Source organism: Durio zibethinus, chromosome 28 (genome assembly GCF_047325235.1).
Source record: "Durio zibethinus cultivar Kanyao isolate XHJ-2024 chromosome 28, ASM4732523v1, whole genome shotgun sequence".
NCBI lineage: Eukaryota > Viridiplantae > Streptophyta > Magnoliopsida > Malvales > Malvaceae > Durio > Durio zibethinus.
This window is the reverse complement of record NC_143189.1, coordinates 5,416,547-5,438,841: the sequence shown is the minus strand read 5'-3', so window position 1 is coordinate 5,438,841 and position 22,295 is coordinate 5,416,547. Positions and strand designations below refer to the sequence as shown.

Below are 22,295 nucleotides of genomic sequence, written 5' to 3'. Positions count from 1 at the left end.
ATTCTCTTACTAACTTTACTTTTAATTATAAAAACATTAATATTAAAGAATATGATAATTTTTCATATATATATATAAATTTAAAATTTGATTCAATTAATTTATATAATTATATTTAAAAAATTATATTCAATATATATAAAATTTGAATCTCAAACACTTATAATTTTTTCTTTTATTCTCAAACTTCACTTTCTATGCATAAAAATATATAAATATTTATATTTGGACTTTCCCAAAATTGTTAGCTTCTTTAAATAGGAAACAATCATTCGACCGTACGATTAAAATAATAGTATAGTATCAGTTTTTATGCCTTTCCTGCTTTCCCTTGTACTTCAATTCAATTATATATATATATATATATATATTGCATTAACATTGCTATGCTATGTATAAGACTTAAATTTGATTTATTTTCGTAGATTATATAACGAAAGATAACCTTATGCTCTTCGTTTTTTTAACCTCAACTAGAAATTAATTAAGGCTTTTAAATTAATAACTTTATTTTACTAAGAGAACCTTTTAACTTACATAATTGCCTTGCCCTGTGTTCATTGGCAACATTATGCTTTTTAGCTACTGTAACTAAGCATCAAATATAGGAACCTTTTGTCTAAAAGCAACAAAATTAAGTGCTCTCCAAAAGGATCCAATTACCACCCCCAAGGACCCTCTCAATATATTATATAATGCATTTGCTCTTTGAAATGCAATTTCAATTCGCTTATCTCCATGCATGATTCATCTCCCTGGCTAACTGGATTCAAAGCTCCAATCCTTGATCTCTCCCTTTCTCTCACTCACTCTCTCACTTTCTTTTCTTTTTTTTTTTTTTAGTTTTTTCTTCTTTTTCAATTCGCTTATCTACACGCGTGCAGGTACACATGCATATCATGTTTTCATCAAGACATAAAGGAAAAAAAAATTTATGTTAATGTTGGTGTGAGAGAGTAGAATCGTTTGGTATGATTAAGGGTATTTGAGAGAAGCAAAGAAAGAGAAAAGGAGAGAGAGCGTGCAGGGCGGAAGGAGGAAAAAATTCATCCATGATGGAGAATATGATCAGTTCATTGTGGATTATTGTGTTGGTGACAGCAATTGTATTTTGCATCATATTTCTCTGTAGCAAAAGCAAAAGCAAGCACAGCAGTCTAAGGTCAACTCCCTCATCGAAAACCTCATGCCAGCTTCCTTTAGGCACTCTCGGATGGCCTTTTGTTGGGGAAACCATTGAGTTCATTTCTTGTGCTTGCTCAGACCGCCCTGAGAGCTTCATGGATAGGCGTCGACGCATGTAAAGTTTTAGCTACTACTCTATGCGTTGATTTCTCAGCGTTTTTTACTTTTCTTTTACCCTATATACTAAAAACACTAGATAAGTTGAGGTAATTTGCTGATAAATGATATATTTTTACTTCAAAAGTACATACTTTGATTAATATATATGTTGCTAAAAAGATTAGGGTTTCTTTTCATTCCATACTTTGATGAATTTCATCTAATTATATGCTTTTGTAGGTATGGCAAAGTGTTCAAGTCACACATATTTGGGACTCCAACTATTGTTTCAACAGATGCAGAAGTGAGTCGATTTGTTCTACAAAGTGATGCAAAGGCTTTCGTGCCGTTTTATCCGAAATCCTTAACTGAGTTGATGGGAAAATCCTCCATTCTGCTAATCAATGGGAGTTTACAAAGGAAAATCCATGGTCTTGTAGGATCCTTCTTCAAGTCTCCACATCTCAAAGATCAGATCACAAGAGACATGCAAAGTTATGTCCAACAATCAATGGATAAATGGAGAGATGATCAGCCCATATTCATACAAGATGAGACCAAAAATGTTAGTGCCTTCAATTTCTCCCTTTCTTCGTCTCTTTGAGTGATCAGTAAGTAAATATTCTTTTTCATGATTGAAGTTTGTTCTCTGTCGCCATTGGTTCCCTTCATAGTCTTTTAGGATAAAATTTTTTTATTAGAGTTCCTATATATCTAGACACAGGATAAAACAAAAGACGCCATCTCTCTTAAATCTATATTTGGCTTCTTCTTAATTTCTAAGTTTAAGGGAGTTAATTTCATAAGCAAACACAAGAAAAATAAGAACCCTAGTTTAGTTGCTTTATGTAACTATCTTTAAGAGGTGACATCTAATAAGTCTAGAATTCAAATCTTAACACTTACAACCCTTTCTCTTCTCTCAAAGCTGCTGTCTCATTTACAAAAAAACACAAGGAAAATAAGCAGCAGACACAGATAAAATTCACACACGTGCACACAAACTCTTCTATTTTTCTATTTTTGTTTGTTTGTTTCTTTTTCTATCTAGTGAAAGGAATCATTGAAGTTTGAATTCTATTCTCTGGCTTCTAGTTAAGTTTAAATGTATGGTTTTGCTGGAAAGTGAAAACAACCCAGTTGAGATCATGGGGTTTACAATAATTCTGCATGAATCATTTTGTCAAAGTAATTTGCTTCATAATGATTGTGCTTATGTAGTCCTTTTGAAAAGTTACTAAGAAGATACCCTTTTGTGTCTCCAGATTGCCTTTCAAGTACTAGTGAAGGCATTGATTAGTTTGAATCCAGGTGAAGAAATGAAAATTCTCAAGAAACTGTTCCAAGAATTTATCTTAGGCCTTATGTCTTTTCCTGTAAAAGTACCCGGAAGTCAACTTTATCGATCCTTGCAGGCAAGCATGTATATTCAAATTCAATTGCTAGCTCTAGATAAATTTATGGGAGGGGTGTTGAATTTTTTTGTCAATTTCAGGCAAAGAAGGGAATGGTTAAGATTGTACACAAGATTATCCAATCTAAAAGGAATTCAGGCATGATCTCAAGTACTGTTCCAAAAGATGTGGTGGACGTTTTGCTCAAGGATGCTAGTGAACTATTAACAGATGATCTAATAGCAGATAACATGATTGATATGATGATCCCTGGTGAAGATTCAGTGCCTGTTCTAATGACCCTTGCAATCAAATACCTTTCAGATTACCCTGCTGCACTACATCAATTAACGGTATGCAACTTATTTCTTACCATCTAGACACAACTGGCGGGCTTAATTAATATTAGGGTTTTGTCCACACTATATGTACAGTTTCTCCATGAACAAAGCAACTGCCATTTCTAATGGATATTACTGATATGATATGTTTATAATATTCATACTAATAATAACCTAGCTTTTCTGATGAACTCTGGAATTTTTTAGGGGGAAAACATGAAGTTGAAAAGGCTGAAAGCTCAGAATGGAAAGCCATTGGTTTGGAGTGATTACTTATCATTACCTTTTACACAAAGTGTAAGTGATTCAACCAATATAAAAGATTACATGTATAAATCTGTGACTAAAAGAAATTAAACTAATTTTAATCTATAATTAAGCAGGTTATTACAGAGACTCTGAGGATGGGGAACATCATAATAGGGGTGATGAGAAAGGCCATGAAAAATGTTGAGATAAAAGGGTATCTGATACCCAAAGGATGGTGTGTTTTTGCTTATTTTAGGTCAGTTCATCTTGATGAAAATCACTATGATTGGCCTTATCAGTTCAATCCATGGAGGTGGCAAGTAAGAATTAATGAACCCCAATTTTAATATTGTCTTTTCTCTTGTTATGATCAAATACATGCTGCTTTTAGCTTTAAACCCATAGACAAATGGGGACTCATCATGTACAGAACAAAGATATAAGTAGCAGCTACAACTTCACTCCATTTGGAGGTGGACAAAGGCTGTGTCCTGGACTTGACTTGGCTAGGCTGGAAACTGCCATTTTCCTACATCATTTTGTCACTAATTTCAGGTAACAGACACTCCCAATTGAGCCTTCATATAAATTTTAATTACTTCTTTTAAAATGATTTATTAATATTTTTCAGATCAGATTAATTGTCAAGTTTTTATAAATAAATAAGTAAAACAAATACTATTTTAAGAAAAAAATTTCATTTAATACATTGTTTTTACTAAATTTCAAATAAGATAATACGATAATTATAAAATTTTTTCTAATAATATCATCTTAATATATATAAGTGCCAGATTGCCCATAGGATCTTTTAACATTTTCCATACTTTTTACATTATAATTAGGGAAGTCATCTTTGAAGGCTGTCATGCACACTCAAAACACTTACTATCTCTTCATTTTTACCACATGAGCTAGCAAAGACAACATCATAACAAAAGACACTGAACTTTTCTGTTCTTTTGAGCTCAATATAGCCTTCAGCAAGGCATTCATTTTCGTATATGGTTGTTTCCAACTATATGCATTTTGGTAATATTTTTCACATATGATGACCTTCAAAACCATAATCCATTCACATCTTTTCCAGCTAAAATGTGTGTTTCGAGCATTCCATCAATTCACACTGACAAATTAAATCATATCTAAAGATACCAGACATTTTCAGCTAAAAATCCAAATTCCTTGAATCTATCATGTTAGTTCCCTTGATGGCTTGAACCACAACTTGTCATGACCAAACTGATTTAATTAGAACCATTCAATTTAGGGGTCACTTCTCTTAATTCCTTTTTGAAATTTTCATTTTCAAAATTTGATTGTTTTTCTTTTGTCAAATTCATTGAACACATAACATTATTAATCAAATCAAGCACCTATCATATAGACTTTGCCGACATTATTGATTATATAATGCCTGAATCAAGACTAGCTCATAGATCATAATACACAAACTTTAACTACAGAAAGATGCTAATGCTATAGCCATTCATTTTAGGTTTTAGACCGACAATGAATGCTCTCTGATCTCGAGATCCTTAAAATCCAATATTTTTTTGAAAGTCAAAAGATTATAGTATTAGAAAGAAGAAAGAAATTAATTAAAGGAAAATACAAAATTAGTTTAATAAAACATTAATAAAAATAAGTTATAACATAAATAAAATTACCACATCAATGCATTTCAATAGAAGATTCGAATTAAATCAAACCGTCAACAATATAATTTGACACTTATTTGGAGTATTTTTACTAGCTAGGGGGCTTTGGCTACTTTTTCTTTACCTAGCTAGGAAAAACTATAAATAATGGAACGTGTGATCATGTCTCACCCCCCCCCCCCCCCCCCCCCCCCGCTTTCCCTATGTTTTGACTGCTTTTTTTGTGTTCTTGATTTTATGAATTTTAAAACTAATAGTTCTCTAAACTCACATATGCAGATGGGTGGCCGAGGATGACACCATTGTCCACTTTCCAACAGTAAGAATGAAGAAGAGAATGCCGATTTGGGTCAAAAGAAGGGAAGACTCCTGGTAACCTAAACATGCTTTGGCTATGAAAAGTTTAAGCAGAAACTTCCAATACAGTGATATAAAGCAAAACCCAAAGCAAAGTAAAATAAAAAAGGGTTCGGCCACAATGAAAACGTGTGGGGGGGAATTGACAAGTTCGACATGTTGTCCTCTTTCATAGCTAGGTTATTTCAGATTTTTAGACAATAGTAGTGGAAGTAAATTTTTTTTAATGAAACCCATAAATTATCCCTTGATTTTGCATTAATTCTCTAGCTATCCCCCTTTTTCAGCATTAGCAAAAAATACAATAGTAATAATAAAATAAAAGAAGGTTATATAATGAATCTAAATTTTAATTAAATTGATTTGTGTAGTTATTTTTAAAAGATAATATTTAATAAATTTAAAATTTAAATTTTAACAACCGTAATTAAGAATGTCAATATTATTCATATCTAATAGACAACTTGACTTTTTACATAGAGATGAGAATGGATATTATATTGTGAATAGATATGATTTTAAATGTTTAGTGGGTATGAGGATGAGGACTGGTAATATAGTATCCATCCTGTACTTGTACCTTATATATATATTTAGCAAATAGATTTTTTATTAAATAATATAAATTATTATTTTAAATTAATTAAAACTAATATAGTTTTATTGAAAAAAAAATATTAATATATATATTTATAAAAAATTGTCTAAATATATAAGATAAAAATAAAAAACTAAAAAAATAATTTTTTTTATTTTTTAAAAAATTATGAGTATGGGGAGTACCAATCATCTCCATTAAATACATACCCATAAAAATAAAAATGTAGATAAATTTAAAATACTTATTAAGTATGAATATGAGAATAGATATAATATAAAATCTGGAGATGGGGATGAAAAATATTCTACTCTCTCCATACCTATCCATTGACATCTCTAATTGTAACTTTTTTTTTAATATCGGATTATAGTCTTTTATTTACCAAAGAAAAGAAAGATATATAATTATCAAGCTAAGCTAAGTCTCTTAGGTTTTTTTACCCTTATTCCTTTTTTTTTTTGTTAAATCAAGTTTATTAAAGCAATAGAAAATTTACAAAGCTAGCAAAAACTAGAAAATAGAGTTCTATTAACATCTATATAAGCAATAAAAAAAAAAAACCCTAATTGAGAACAAAAGAACAAAAAAATTTCCATCTGATTGAAAATAAAAAAAAAAAAACAAAAAACAAAAGATATATTCTTTTTATTTTATCCAGATTTGAGATTAAACTTTTTTTTTAAGATATCTTTAAAGAGAATATTAAATTTGATGATCAAAATTCAATTCATCACAATATCGAATATATATATATATATATAAAGTTTTTTCAATGCATGCACCTCAAAAACAACCTAAAATGAAAATGTTATTTGAATTTAGGATGGAGTAATGTGTAGAATTTGGCAAATTCCTATTGGTTTTCATCAGAAGAAAATGGACTTACTCAATCCTGCTTTTGTAACTAGCTAGCCAGGATGATCTTTTGTCTAAGGTAATTAATAAAAAAAAAAGCCAAATTCAACATAAGGAAGACCAGGGTGGGACAAAAAATATATTTCTATTTGATGCGATTTGATTTAGCAGCAAATTTGTTCCATCTCCATTTGGTCAGAACTGAAACATATTAAAGCAATGGCAAAGGATTTGATATGTTTTCTGAAAAATAATTAAAATTAATAAAATTCATTTAGTTGGAAAAAGATCTGAAAAATTTATGATTGTAATTATTTGATAATTTAAAATATAATAAGATGATATAATACAAATATGATATAAAAATATAAAAATGATATGATTTAAAATTTTAAAAATAATTATTTATGAATTTAATAAAATTAAAAAATATATTTTTTATTTTTATATTAATACAAATTATGATACATAATTTTTATATAAAATATAATATAAATATATTAATTTTAATATCTTATATAATATAAATATACGAATCATTAAATACGGGACATTGTCTTCTGATTATATATGTTTTTGTCTTCACCCATATTTTTTTGAGTTAAGAGAGAATAAGGCCTAGCCTGAATTTCAAACTGGACTTTAATCCTTCATTGTTTTGGACCTTAACGTAGGTCGAATCCTCTTCATCATCAAACTAAATCTGATGATGGGCCTACTTTTTTGTTCACGATTCAGACTTCCAACGCCGAAAAAAAAAAAAGAAAAACGAAAACCGACCTGGCCATAAGACGGATCACTAGTTCACTACGACGTCGCTTATTCCTCGTTTCTGGCAAGAAGGCATCTCTCACCCAGAGCATGTATGATAGCTAAATGTATAAATAATATATTAATACTCATAAATTATTTAGATTTGATTCGAATAAAATTTAAATTCGATTCATTATTATTAAATTAAGTTCGAATTCGAATAATTCGACTTATCAATCGAGTCGAGTTTGAATGTTTTTATATTAAGATCGAGTATCTTACAATGTTAATCAAACTTTTATATTTTAATTAATAAAATATCTTGAATTCAAGTTTAAATTTAAGTACGAATAATTAAATTTTTATTGAATATAAAAATCGAGTTTATTTTTACATATTAATCGAACTTAATTGAATGAATTTAATAAGTAAAATTTAAATTAAAAAAATAAAATTAAATTGATTTCGAATCGAATTTAAATATCAAATTTAAAATCAAATTTAAACTCAAATTTAATATTATATTAATTTAAACTCGATTAATTATTCTATAATTAATGAGATATCCTGTTTAAGGATGAAAAAAAAATTAAAAATTAATTTAAAATGATAATATTTTATTTATTTGAATAGAAAATTTTTTTATTTAAATTAAGTTAGAATATAAATTTAAATAAGTTTAGATTGAATTTTAAATTAAAAAAATTAAAATACATTAAATTATATATTTTTACTAATTTTTTATATTTTAAATTTTTATAAAATAAAAATTAAAAAAATATAATTTTAAAAATTAATAAACTAGATTAAACCCATAAAATTTAATTTGGTTTAACTCAATCTTACGAAACATCGATTCAAATTTAAATTTAAATTTTAAAATTTATAATATTACGTAAATCGATGCCATACAAACTATTATCACCCGCACTCCTCATGGTTCATTCATCTAAACCCATCTCTTTCCTCTCGATTTTTCTCCCCCAAAAACAAAATATTTTTCTAATATTTCAATCAAGTCCCTTCTCACAAACACTAACTTTTCATTTATAACCTCATCGCAGGTTTCAATTCTTCTTCTTCTTTTTTGTTATTATTTGATTAACAATAAAAACATAAACTTAGGACTCAGATTTTTCCCAGATGAAGTTTTTCTTTTTCCTTTTTGAATTGTAAGTTTTTGCTTATTTATCTGTTTTGCTTGCAGACCAAACGGTGTAGAAGCAGAGAAAAGAAATGGGAATTTTTTTTTTCTCAATCTGACTGTTAATAGTTAAATAGTGCTTAGTAAGAAGAAAAAAAGTTAACTTTTTTAGATTGGGAATTTAGTTTTTTTTTTTTTGGCTAATATATGTGAATTTATGGTTTTGATCTTCTTCCTTGTGTGTGTGTGTTTGTTTTTTTTTTTTTTTTTATGTATGTTTATATATTTTGTATTCCAAAATTGGCAAAAGGGAACTTAACATGGCATTGGAAATAGATGATTGAAATTTTCAAGTTGGTTTAAGTGGAACAAGGTTTTCTAGTGTTTCCAAGAGTGGGTATTTGATGAGAAATTGAGGGATTTCAATCTTTTTCTGGAATTGGTAGGGCCCAATCAAGAACAATGGTAGCTTTATTGTTGAATGTCTGGCATAGGAGTCTAGAACATGATGATGATTATGTTTTGTTATGGGAATTTAAGGTTGAATTTATGTTGGCACCTTTAGTGTATGGATTAGGGAATTTAATGGTTCAGAAAAGGTCTGTTAATCCACATTCTTGATTGAAACTTGGGAGAACGATTAAAGTTCTGGATTTTGTTGTTTCTGTTCTTAGTATTCTACATATGATTCGTCTAAACTTTGCTGAATAGTTTTATGGGAGACTCAGTGGAGCTGCATTCTTTTTCTGTGTATTCGTTATGGAAAGTTTTTTGAATCCAGTTGCCACTTGTTGTGGGGTTAATGTATTATTTTTCCTCTTGATTGTTGACCAGATAAATTTCATTAAGACTCTGGATAAAAGATTCAGTGTGAAAATGCAAATATATACTAATTCTGTCATCGTTACCATATTCATAAAAGCTGATTATATTCAAATATTCATGAAAGCTGACTATAAAATTATTCAATTGTGTTACTTTTCCCAGAATAATTTAAAATGGCTGGGAGAAACCGCATTCCTCACGAAGCCTTCAATGACCGGCATGGATTCCCTCCTAAAAGACCTTTCTTTCGTGGTCCTCCTCTTCCACGGCCACCTCCTCATCCTGTGTTGTTGGAGGAGGAACTTCAAATGCAGCATGCAGAAATTCGGAGGTTTTTGACTGAAAACTGCAGGCTTGTGGAAGATCGGATGGCTATACAACAAGAGCTTGGTGCTGCAAAGGAGGAAATTCATCGTTTGGATATTTTCCTTGGTGAAATTCGTGCAGAACAAGAACTGCAGTCAAGGGGACTTATTGAGAAAGGCTTGAAACTGGAGGCAGATCTCCGTGAGACTGAGCCATTGAAAAAAGAGGCTGTCCAACTCCGTACAGAAGTTCAGAAACTGAATAATGTTAAGAAGGAGCTAACTGGCCAACTTCAGACTCTCAAGCAAGATTTTGCCAGGTTGCGAGCTGAAAATCAGCATATACCTATTCTAAGAGCAGAAATTGATGGCCTGCACCAGGAATTGATGCATGCGAGGTATATACCTGAATCCTTTTTCACCCTTCTATCATTTAAATTTTCCAAGCAAACATAAGTGCTTCCTTTCCATTGAGCATTTAACTTGCAGCACCACTCATTATAATATCCATTTATATATTTAAATGCCAAATTCAAAATTTATTTCATAGGACTACTATTGATTATGAAAAGAAGGCAAATATTGAGCTGATGGAACAGAGACAAGCAATGGAGAAGAACATGGTCTCCATGGCATGTGAAGTTGAAAAGCTACGTGCAGAACTTGCCAGTGTGGATGGTAGACTGTGGGCTGCTGGTATGCCTTATCTCTCTTTTATCTATCTGGTTGAAGTTTCTCCTTCAAACTTGTAGTGTAACGTTTGTTGTTTAATGTTCTGGCTTTTCATTAGTTTTCATCCTTTTGGCTCAGTCAATTTCTACACCTGTGAGTTTTCTTGATTTCTTTCTTTCCTGTCACCATTCTCATAGGATTTTCTAACATTTTCCTACCAGGCTTAGTTGTATATAATGGAGTTTTCTATGAGAAAAATTCTCAACTATTCATTCAACCTTCACATATTTCTGTGTATATATCATAGTCCATTTTACCTTGGACTAAACAAATGGACTTGTCTTCTCTCATCTCATAAATGCCCCCCCTCTCTTTTTGATTATGAAGGTTTGAACCTTCATGTGAAAGTATGAAGTTCAAATGGTCAGGTGTCTTTTTTGGACCCCATTCGACCTGCATTGATATTTCCTGGATTTTGCCTTGGTCTTTTGGTCTGTGCTCAATTTAATAATAGTAACTATATTTTGCTCCCTCCCCCCTCTTATCTTTTTCTTGTCTAGAGTTCATAAAAGAATGGATTAGTTGACATAATGTATTGACTCTGGAGTATCGGTGTTTTATGTTTCCTCTAATCTCAATGGCTTGATGGATGATGGCTCAAGGTGGACCATATGGGATGGAATTCAACATTTCAGAGGGGACTTTTCCTGCTCTATATGAAGGATATGGGGCTTATCTGGTATTTATGCTTGTCTTGTTGTTTGATTTATTTGTTTGACCATAAAGCTATTACATCAGGATTGTAATTTTTTTCTATTAAAAATTGTTTTTACTTAACAGGGTGTTGCTGACAAGGGTCCTTTTTATGGTCCTCGTCCTGCTTCTTGGGAGAAGCTTCACATGGCTCATCGCTAGGAGAGTTACTGCTTGATGTAAGAAAGGCGACATTGTTGCTCCACTTTTGAAGTGCAAAATATTGATCAGCATGGAGTTCAATCATCCATGTGTGCATGCCACGTCAGTAATTTTTATCTTAGTACATTGTTAGTCATCTTAAATTTCTTACATAAGATTCTGTGTTTCTTTCTGTTAATTGGTAGAGGAAATGATATCCCTTTATATATACACGAGATCGTAATATGATAATTTGGGCTTTGTTTGGGTCCAATTCTTCATTGCCAGTTCTTTTTTTTTTTTTTTTCCTTTTTGGATAAATATTTTAGCCCTTTTGTGTAATTATAACTAATATTACTTTAGGTATAAATGCTGGCCCCTGACTGAATGGGGTAGTTTTCTTGGGTCTATTTAAAATTTATCGCCTATGAATGAAGCTTTTGGTTGCAACTTACAAGTTAATTTACATGCTACCATTTTGACCGATTTCACAAAATTCCTGGAATCATTTGTGTGTGATAGTAGATTGTAGAAGGATGCAATGAGGTATGCCTAGCTGCAGAAAGATAATGTAATTTCCAATGGAACACAGACTGTGTTTTAATCTTAGTGTAGATGATTTTATTTAGTAGGCCGTCTTGTGCAACACTCGAATACTATTGTTTTTAGTGGAGGGCATATTTCTCTTGAAAATTGAAAGTTATAACTTTGTGGATATCATTTGAGGTTGATTTGTTAATCTTGATTGCGTGTTATTCTATGTGAGATAAATAGAGTATCATGTATCATGGTAGATTATGGTTCTGAATATGTGCATTTTGAGTATTTAATCTTGGAAGCAGAAGTTGGTGAGAGGATATGGTTCAACTTGCTTTAAAGGGTCACTTTATGGACATTGTTGGGGGTTGATCTGTTAAATTTTGAATGCATGCTATTCCTTCTGAGATGAATTGACACCTTATGCCTCTGTAGAATCAAGATGTGCAGTTTTGTCATGTAATTGAGGAGATTATAAGTTGCACTTTTACCAGGAATAGGGATCTCTGAGATTGAATTCTTATCTTTGAAGTGATATGGACATTCTATTGGAGAGTGAGCGTGATCTCATGCTCTAGAAGTAAAGTGTTTAGAGCATTCATGAGCTGCCCTCTTGCATGCTTTTGTTAGGTCAAATCTCTTGATGTCTGCTGTTGCAGTATATGAAGTATGATTGCTGCAAAATTTAGTGGTTTTGCTTTTAGGTCACTGATGTTCTCCTTGCCAACAACTCTTAGTGGAGAATCATTGTCTTACTTAAATTTACTGTAAAGTGTCTTCAGTATCCATGTATATGGTTGTGTTTGAAAGCTTGGAGGTGCAAGTGTTGTAGGGAATATTCAAAATGGCATGGTGTCTGAATAGAGACTTGTTTGGATATCTTTTCTTGGAAGAGTTTTTATATTACTTTCCCCTTTTAGAATATATGACATGGAAAACTAGTGGAGTGTTTTTATTTCCTTATGTTATTATTGTCTGTTGAGGTGCTGAAAAGCAAGAACTTAATTGGTTTTGACTTTTTAATGGATTTTGACTTGAGGTATCTTGGATGGAGAGGGTATTAATCTCGATGTAGTTTGCAGAATTACGTATAATTTCCTATGATGGTAAAATTTGTAAGAATGCGCTTTCCCAGTTATGAAGTGTGGGTCAATTTAAACATTTGTGCATGCAGTATCACTACTTATCTTGAGTTATAGTTAACATTTTCTTGTAAGTTTATCGGAATTACAAGAAAGTTTAGCTGATAAAAAATGAACTGTAGGGTTCAACTAGTCTTCCTTTATTTTTTAGAGGATTTATAATTGGGGGATTTCTAGTATTAAGCTGATACAGTGGGTGGCATAGATGAGGTAGAATATGTTTTACACAAAGGGTTTAGATTTTGGAATATTAGTGAGTTATTTTATGTGCTTCGCCATAAATGGCCCAATGCAATGTTTATATCCTTTCAGAACACACATGGCCATTGAATACAAAAATCACAACTCCTTGATTGGATGAAAAATTGTTGGCAATTCATCCTTTAATTAAATCTCATACCCATGGTCTGCAATTTTATACCATGTCCCTGGCATCATCTGCAGTTATGCAGTTTGATCTGGTGCAACTCTACGGCTCTGTTACCATTTTTTGTTCTGCAAAGTTATTAGTGGTCATCATATTCCACCCACCTACATGACTACAGGTGGCTCCATTATGCATTGACATGACAATGAAAATATCTGAAGGATGATGGGCATGCCATGTGGAAGAGGCTGACTACTGATCTTTACTTATGTAGGCAAGTTTTCTGTCTCTGTTATGAGTTCTATGAATCTTAAATTTGATGTTTGCTTTCAAATTGAACTTTCCTGACATCCTGTCTTTGATTTCATTCTCTTAATTTGGCTTTTCCTGCTTTATATAGATAGACTTATCTGCTAATGCTCACATCAAAGCTCATTATTAGTTTTGACTCTTTGAGATTAGTAGTTTATAATTTTGTTTTAATTTTATATGGTTAGGAATATTTTTGCAAAGTTTCAGTGGAATTGAGTTGTTAAATCTAATAGCACTGTCGCTGTGAAGAATTTCTTGAGCTTGTTTCATACTTGTATCCTTGCTAAGTTTCTTAGCATTTGCACATTGCATTGGTTTAGTTAGGTTTCGGGTGATCAATTTATAGTTAAACAAGTGGATATGTATTTGTCACTTGCCAAGGGTTTAGATGAGGATAAGGTCTGGCAAACAAAATTTCAAAGAGTTATCATGCTATCAGACTCTTGTTTGTGCCAGTTTGTGGTGAAAATATTCCATTGGATGTGCCAGAATTAGTAATCTTGGATTAAGAGGGGAAACATCTTATTCTAAGTGCTCAAGGATGATATAAGATGTTAGGTGTCCTTGGAACATTTGGTTGGATAATTCTAGATTTATGTGATTCACTTGAAAGTACATAACAATTGAGATATTCATGAAAATTTGTGTAGAATTTATATATCGTGTAGAAGGGAAGACAAATGGTGCACTGCTGAGGATGTTTGTTTCTCTTCACTATTTAAGTGGGAAGGAGTTTGTAGAGCAAGAATCTATGAGGTTATCTAAGAATGACTAGAGTGGCTTCTTTAATTAGATAAGATTTCTCTTTCATGGAGCACTTATACAGAGAAAATCTGTTGGAGTGATGAATCATTCACAGAAGCTAAATTTTGGTTGGCACCATGAAATTATTTTGATGCTAGGCTGTTAGAGGGAATAAAAAATTTGTGTTGCATTTCTGACTACATATTGCTATATCCCTTTTATGCTTAATGAGATAAGGTCTGATCATTTTGTTTTTTACAACTAGAGCCGTGAATTGGTATGAGAAAGTACTTGTTTTATCCTACATGCGAAGTCTGTGAAAGGTGGAATGGGCTGGATGAAGCAGACTTGAAAAGAAATTCCTGACTATATATAGATCTCATACAACAATAGTTGCCTTATGTTTGGGATTATCTTTCCTGCATCATGCTAGCAATTTGAAGAGAAATAGTTCTATTTGTCTATGTAAATTTGTACTTAAGCATTACAGTTGGATGTACATGATTAAGGACTTCCTATTTGCTTGTTGAGGCTTTCCTTCATGCAATTGAAGGTGTATGAAGAGTCAACTTCTGGCCGGCATCAAATTATTAATTTTTGTCATCTTGTTTGTAAGACACTTAAGTGATTGTAGAAGTCAAGGTAGCAGTAGATGTGATCCTTGCAAGTTCTTTTATTCCAGTTAATAATAATTGTAGTTTCCTTTAGATCACTTTGGTTGTTAAATAAAATTGTTGCTTGTTTACTCCTAATCTAAAGAAGATTGTTCCGTGTTTGTACAACAACTTTCCGTACAATGAAAATTGATATTTCAGTTTCAAGATTCCTCCTAATTTTTGTTTTTAATATTCGCAGATGGGAACCTGGCATGACTCGTGCAAAAGGTAAAGAAAGAAGATTAGGTGTATCTTACGTGAGATTGAGGAAATATGAATGATGTAAAGTTACAAGTGCTTCCAGACAAACTTGGAAGAAAATGAAAAAGAGAACTTTCTGTCTGCGTATCTGTGAGTTCATTGGTATATATGCATTTCTGTCTTAAATGAGATGCATCAAACTTTGTTGTATGATTTTATTTATTTTTGGGGGCTATGCAGAGAGGGTTCAAGTCATTAGGCTGCACAATGACAGCCACCACTTTCTTTTCTGTAGGCAAATGACCTCCATCCCCATTCTATTTTTGGAACTCCTGCAATCTCTAATGATGGCAGGATTTTGTCGCAACTCCTTAGAATGACCAACCAAGGTCGTTGTCATAGCTTGTTTCACAGTCAGCATTGCCATAAATGTTTTACACTCAGAGCCATCTCTGGCTAGATGGAATGTCCAACTAGCCTAGAACTTGCTAACATGTCCTAACTTCTTTTTTTTTTAATTGGATGTTCATCTGTGGTGATAGTTCTGAAAATTGTTTTTTTTTCTAGGTTACAACATTTACTAGCTTCTAAAAAAGCTTTGCTCGCCACTGGTTACTAGCAAGCAACAAGCACAAGATAGTATGCCTGCACTAACTAATTGTACTTTTTTATATTCTGGAATGATTGTTTGTGTGAATGTAGGTTATAGCTATTATGATTTTTTTCCTTTGTTCAAGTGTGTAACAGATATGGTCTCTTGCTCCATGATTAGCAACGGAAGTAGTGAACTGCATTTTGTCGTGCATGATCCTTCTGTCAAATTCCGATGCTACAGCCTGGTTGGTTGATTTTATTTAGATCCTCTAATTCTTGCTACTTTGATTACTGAAGCTGATGTAATGCTGTAACACTTTAGACCTTGTTCCCCTTAGCTCTCTGTAATATTGAGAGATGCTCTTGTAAACAATAGCTATGAATCTTGCTTGTTATGGGATTTTTTTAATTTTCTTTCTTTTCCCGTAATCCCTATATTTATAGTTTTGCTTTCCTAGCTTGATTATTCAGTGTTTTAGTGGGAAAAAAAACTGATTTATTCCCCTTTTTGAACTTTTGATGTCTTGGTTAGAGGTTCAAATAAATAATAAAAAAGGATTTTTATAAAATAGAATATTGAAATGAAATTGAAGGTTTGGAGTAAAAACGTTATGGCATGAAGAAACCTAGCAAAGACCCTGAGAATTTGTTTTCATCCATGTTTAGTGACAAAACCATCCAGTTTGAAATCATCGCAACAAATTGAGGTACTTCTCCCCGCTCGATAAATCCCTTCTGTCTCAAATTATGCAACCTAAATGAGACTGCATGAAACCCAGGGGGAGAGACGGGGAAATGTTGTTTAACATATCTCAAACCTGATTGTACAAACAAGACAACTGAAAATCAGGTGCTTGTTCCATGTCCACGATTTCTTCATTGGTATAAATTTGCCACATTTGGTCACCTCGTGAACGCATCTTGTGTACACATTCCACATTCTGCGGCTCCTGGAATATGTCAATAGCTAGTCTAGTGTGCCTGTACCATTGCGACATTCGATAGGTATGGATATTCTGACGGCAGCCGGAAGCATCCTATTTGCGATTTCTGTGTCTCGTCGCCCCGTCCATGGATCTTTGGTTTACGTTGGCACATCCTATTAGAGTGTACAAATCATCTGCTGAAAGTAGCAGCAATAAACGTGGGTTGAAAATGCCTGAAGCAAAGGGTTGGCGTATGGGATTTTGTATGGAGCTGGTAGGCAGCAAGAAACAAGGATCACATTGCTTAGTCCATCTTTGCTCAAAATTAGCAAGCACATCCCAAGCAGCTTCCCCTGTTATACAGGCATGAGCATCATGCCATGGTTCCCTTTGTCCTCCTTTGTGGAGCCTGGCTCCAGATAATATTTGTTTGATAGAAATCAAAACAATGAGATTCCGTATTACGTGTATGAAACAAGGAATGTTGTTTTGTATCATACCGACCATCACAAAAAGATCTAATCCACCAACAAAGCTCATGATTTCTCTATCGTTTACAGAAGAAATATATACTTTACTATCAACAGTTCTAGTCTTACAATGGCGAGCAAAGAGTGTTGGAAACTTTTGGTGCAATCTTGGGGATAGCTTGGATTAAAGTCGGTCATAATAAGATTTTTTTTTTTTTTTACATGATAGGCCGCAGCATGAAAATAAATTAAAAAAATAGATTGAAAGTATTAAAATTTAAATTTAAAATTTGCTAAATATTAATAGTTGTATAAATCAATTAAATTAATTTTTTTTATATGATAGATCATAATATCAAAATAAATTAGAGAATAAATTTTAAATATTGATATTTGAATTCTAACTTTATTAAATACTAATAATTACATAAATCAATTAAAAAAATTTAAGGTTTAGAGATAATAAAAACCATAGTTTAAAATTAGGAAATGGATTACAAATGTTAAGTTTTAAATTTTAAATTTTTTGAATGCCAATTAACTAAATTAAGTTTCGGATTTGAATATGAAAAAAATTGCATTACAAAAATATATAAAAAAAAATTACAAGAATAAAGATTTGAACTTTAAACTTATTAAATATTAATAATTGCATCAATCAATTAAATTAAAATTTTAAAAAAATAATAAAAACAATAATTTAAAAACAAAAATATGAATTATAAATATTAAGAATTCGAATATTAAATTTACTAAATTATCAATGATTATATATATCACTTTTTAACTAAATTTGGACATCGAAAATAATAAGATTTGATTGGAACAAATCAAATTAATAAAACTCAGCAGACAAAAAAAAATTCTTTTTGAAGAAACTCAATCGGTCATAAAACATTTAACTTCGTCTACATTATTAGCTTGGACAATGGCAAAAGTCACCAAAATGATTACCAATTACCATTGATTTGATACTCAAAAGCAAAACCGCTAAATTACAAACACAAAATAACACTCTCATACAAACTTACAAACACAAAAAAAATTTTATGCTGACTAATACTTTCGCAATTACGTGGCAATATTTGATTAGCTGAGCCTGTGAACATGAGTCCGCGTGTCAGGCACTGTGATTCCGGATTTAGCAAAGACACCCGCAAAGGTTGTATGAAGAGAAAAACGATTGTACCACCTTCGCTAGAGCTACCAACATACCACGCGGGCGACGTGGCTGGCTTCGTCGGTAACTTGCCGTCGCTTCATCAATGCCGTCCCTACAATGTTTTAGTGCAGTCTTATCTGCAAAAGGCTCCAATTTATCTCTCTTTGAAGGTTTTGTTGGACGTGTTTAGAGCGAGTATAATTTGTTTTCAACTTGTCTCATTGATCGAAATTGATTAAATTCGATCAAATCGATTTAAATTTATTTAATTTTGATTATAATTAATTTAATAAAATAATTTAAATAATAAATTTAATTGATTTTTTATTTTTTAAATAATAATTGAATCGATAAAATTAATTAATTTTTTAAAAGATTTATATATATAATATATAATATAAAATATTATATTTATATTTTTAAAAATAATGAATATGGCATTAATGATGAAATTATAAAGTGAGTTTTATTGGGTGAATTATTATAAAATTATTGTTCAAAATTGATGATAAAAGAATGGTGAAAAATTTTATTCTTTGTAGAATTTTTGTCGACTTGGTTATTTTTAATTGTTAAAAATAGGTCAATTAATTTTGATTATTCTTTAAGAGATCAATTAAGTTGATTTTTTATTTTTCAAAATTGAACCGATTAATTATTCATCCCTAAATGTGTCAAAAATTTTATTATCTTAATAAATAAAATAAAATAATATTGCTGCTAAGAAATTATACCCAATTTTAATTAATATTCAAAACAAATGTAAATGTTAAGATGTAGCTCAAGTCCATCGTATCCCATCTTGACCGTTGGAGAAATTTTAGTACACCACAGGTGGCTATGGTTGTTTTGTAGTGAAACATGACAAGCATTAATTCAAAGTTTTCCTCATTTTCATCTTTATTTTCCTGTCCATCCTAAAAAAATAATAGTACTCTTAATTATATATATTCAATATTTATCATATCACTCACTTAGTGCATTTATTGTTTCAATCATGTTTTTTGTACGTTGCATATTGCAATTGATTGAAATTTCAGTAATTATGACTCACAAAAATTAATTTAATTGGTAAAAAAGAAATTTTTTTATCTGTTAACTAGAATTTTATATTTTGAAAGCAAAATTTTGAATAAAATTAGATTATTATTCAACCACTATTTCGCCAAACTTAATTTCAACCTTTTTCTCTAAAAAAAAAAAAATTCAACCTTACTCTTTATGATAATTTGGAAATTTCACATAAAGATTATATGACAAAGGTATCCATATCAAGTCATGAAAAAGATAAAAAGAAAAAGACAATAGGTTGAATTGTTATGTGAATTTTTATAAAAAAATTTAATACTTTGTTAACATATTATATGATTATTAATATAATTAATCTATATATTTGATATAGAAAAATTAAAGAAAAATCAATCAAATATATAAATTAATTATATTAATAATCATATAATATGTTAACAAAATATTAAACTTTTTATAAAAAAAAATTAAACTTTTAATTTCAATACCAAAATTCAAACTCAGCTCAAATAATAAGAAAAAAAATTCTACACCAATTAAGAAGCATGAAATATACTACAGCAAAACACTTCAGAATCACATTATAAAGCCATCCACTCGCCTTTATCAATACTTTATTCCTTAACCCTCCCTTCCCTCTCCTTTCTAATTTCCTTCGAGATATTCTCGATCTTCTTGCTCTTCCCTTTCTTCTTCTTCCCCAAAACAGAGCCTCTGATCTCTTAAAAAAAAAAAATGACAAACTACGGCACAATCCCGACTTCATCATCGCCAGGACCCTCGGCGAATCTCGAATACCTATCTCGAGCCAAAGAACGTATCAAAGAAGGGCTTGCAGCTCGACGTCCATGGAAACTCATGTTCAACATCCGCTCTGTCAACTTCCCTGGAAACCTCTCGGAAGCTATTTCCAGGGTTAGAACTAACTTAGCTTACTTCCGCATGAACTACACCATAATCGTGCTTTTTATCCTTTTCCTTAGCCTTCTATGGCACCCAATCTCCCTCATAGTCTTCGTAGTCATGATGGCCGCTTGGTTGTTCTTGTACTTCCTACGCGATGAACCCTTGGTTTTTTTCAACCGTACGATCAACGATCGTGTGGTGCTGATCGTGCTGGGGGTTTTGACCATTGTGTTCCTGCTGTTGACTCATGCCACGCTTAATATTTTGGTGTCCCTTTTGATTGGTGCGGCTGTCGTTTTGGTTCACGCTTCGTTGAGGAAGACTGATGATTTATACGATGAAGAATCTGCTGGCTTGATGACTGAACCTTCATCTTCTTCATAGTTCTGGGTTTCTTTTTCTTTTTCTTTTTGTTCATTTTTTGTGGGGTTTAAACTTTAAATTGAGTTGTTATTGGTATTATAGTATGATCTCAATTTTTTTTTGTTTCTAAGTGCTCTTTAATTTAACATTGTTTAAGTGTCAAAAAATGCTTTTTTGGATCCGTTGAGTCATAATTGAATGGAAGTTTGCACTTGAGAGTTTTGAAAGGTTGATGAAAACTGTTGCTCAGATCATCTGATCTTTTTCCGACAAATTGTCTCTTTTTTTTCTTCTTTGGTAATTGAGAGTTTTGTTACTTTCATTACCTGCTAGGCTGCTATAAAAGCTAGCCATTGTTTTCAGTGAACAGTTTATGATATTTGGCTGATCAGTAAACTGTATATTGAAACAGTATGGTTATGGTTATTGAGGGTTGATTTGAATTTTTACTTTTTTTTTGGGGTTATACTTTGGTTTTTTCACTTTCAGTTTCATTCGGATTTCTATTTTGGCTTGAATGGTCTTTTTTAAGGAGTTAATTTTGAGGAAATGAATTTAGGCAGAGTATTGTACACGGTGTTGTGGCCATGGTTTTACTAAACCAAGATTCAATATTAAATAATTGAAGAGGAAAAAGGGTTCAATTTCATTGACATTGCTTTATAGCGAAAGGTAAAGGCACATGGATATGGTGCAGTAGTCACTATTCAAGAGGGAGGGACACTTCTTGTAAAGCAAGATTGAAGGCTTTTGGCATGTGATTTAAAGCCATATATAAGAGGCAAATCTTCATTTGTCAACAAATAGTTTGTCATTAAAAGTTTGTGAAGATCCATGATTTGAAAAACCCAAATTTGTTTTTTAACCAATGTTTGAAAGATCCCCAATACATAAGGAAACGAGGTTAGATTCACAAACAAGGGAATCCTATGGCTAGCAACAAGCTGGCCACCATGATCTTTGCACCATATTGGTAAGGGCAATAATGGTTAGGTTTGGCAATAGGTCGGATTGGATTTTTATTCGTTTCGAATTCGATTTAATTTTATAATCATAAAATTCGAATTTGATCCGATTTAAAAATTTTTTTTATTTTTTTCATATCCGAACATGATTTGATTTGATTTAAAATTAATAAAATATTATTTTTTAAATATAAATAAATATATAATTAAATGATTAATTAAAAAATAATTTTTATATAATATTGGATCGGGTCGGATTTGTTTAAAACTCGAATCCGACCCAATCCCAAAATTTTTAAAAATAATATTTAATTCGATCCAAAATCTGAATTTTATTTTTAAAAATTGATCTTATAAAATTGGATCGAATCGAAACTCGTTAAAAATGAATTGGACTGTCAACCCTAATCATGGTGACCTTGTGGGTCTCGTGTGAGAACCACACTTCCAGCTTTTTGGGATGCCTTTTTCTTTGTTGAGGCCCCGGCGATAAGAACTGAGAAGCCATACTGAAATGGGCTTGATCTCTGCACGTAGGACTCGGATATCAATTACAAGTGCAAAGGTTATAATTGGTACAAAGAAG

At 31.5% G+C, this 22,295-nt stretch overlaps 3 protein-coding genes across 21 annotated transcripts; all 3 read left to right on the top strand.

Moving 5' to 3' along the window:
• The first annotated feature begins 613 nt into the window (after window positions 1–613).
• LOC111280433 (3-epi-6-deoxocathasterone 23-monooxygenase CYP90D1-like) lies at window positions 614–3,827 on the top strand. The gene is made up of 7 exons (XM_022867826.2): window positions 614–1,300; window positions 1,525–1,849; window positions 2,550–2,699; window positions 2,780–3,031; window positions 3,227–3,316; window positions 3,403–3,588; window positions 3,699–3,827. Exons 1-7 carry the CDS (start codon window positions 1,053–1,055, stop codon window positions 3,825–3,827), a joined length of 1,380 nt encoding a protein of 459 aa, XP_022723561.2. The 5' UTR covers window positions 614–1,052.
• Window positions 3,828–8,393: 4,566 nt separating this feature from the next.
• Window positions 8,394–16,317, top strand: LOC111280431 (protein FLX-like 3). Of its 19 annotated transcripts, none has more exons than XR_016334987.1 (8): window positions 8,394–8,667; window positions 9,627–10,167; window positions 10,320–10,465; window positions 11,104–11,180; window positions 11,282–11,458; window positions 13,560–13,655; window positions 15,293–15,933; window positions 16,032–16,317. XR_016334987.1 is itself a non-coding variant. In XM_022867824.2 (5 exons), exons 2-5 carry the CDS (start codon window positions 9,638–9,640, stop codon window positions 11,354–11,356), a joined length of 828 nt encoding a protein of 275 aa, XP_022723559.2. In that variant the 5' UTR covers window positions 8,401–8,559; window positions 9,627–9,637; the 3' UTR covers window positions 11,357–11,616. The 19 variants fall into 19 exon arrangements, 1 of the variants encoding a protein (XP_022723559.2); XR_016334991.1 differs by lacking the exon at window positions 13,560–13,655 and having other exon boundaries at window positions 8,401–8,559; window positions 15,293–15,444; window positions 15,862–15,933; window positions 16,042–16,317; XR_016334990.1 differs by lacking the exon at window positions 13,560–13,655 and having other exon boundaries at window positions 8,401–8,559; window positions 15,293–15,444; window positions 15,862–15,933.
• Window positions 16,318–20,056: 3,739 nt separating this feature from the next.
• LOC111280432 (PRA1 family protein F2-like) lies at window positions 20,057–20,869 on the top strand. Its single transcript, XM_022867825.2, has one exon. The coding sequence runs from the start codon at window positions 20,211–20,213 to the stop codon at window positions 20,763–20,765; it is 555 nt and encodes a 184-aa protein (XP_022723560.2). The 5' UTR covers window positions 20,057–20,210; the 3' UTR covers window positions 20,766–20,869.
• Window positions 20,870–22,295: the final 1,426 nt, after the last annotated feature.

What these genes read in the sequence shown, in the direction of transcription:
- LOC111280431 (XM_022867824.2), top strand. Translation starts at nt 9,638, where the DNA reads ATGGCTGGGAGAAACCGCATTCCTCACGAAGCCTTCAATGACCGGCAT. An exon ending in CAGGAATTGATGCATGCGAG is followed by an intron (nt 10,168 to 10,319) that starts GTATATACCTGA and finishes TTTATTTCATAG; the next exon opens with GACTACTATTGATTATGAAA. An exon ending in TGGTAGACTGTGGGCTGCTG is followed by an intron (nt 10,466 to 11,103) that starts GTATGCCTTATC and finishes TGATGGCTCAAG; the next exon opens with GTGGACCATATGGGATGGAA.
- LOC111280433 (XM_022867826.2), top strand. Translation starts at nt 1,053, where the DNA reads ATGATGGAGAATATGATCAGTTCATTGTGGATTATTGTGTTGGTGACA. An exon ending in CTGCACTACATCAATTAACG is followed by an intron (nt 3,032 to 3,226) that starts GTATGCAACTTA and finishes GGAATTTTTTAG; the next exon opens with GGGGAAAACATGAAGTTGAA. An exon ending in CATTACCTTTTACACAAAGT is followed by an intron (nt 3,317 to 3,402) that starts GTAAGTGATTCA and finishes ATAATTAAGCAG; the next exon opens with GTTATTACAGAGACTCTGAG.
- LOC111280432 (XM_022867825.2), top strand. Translation starts at nt 20,211, where the DNA reads ATGACAAACTACGGCACAATCCCGACTTCATCATCGCCAGGACCCTCG.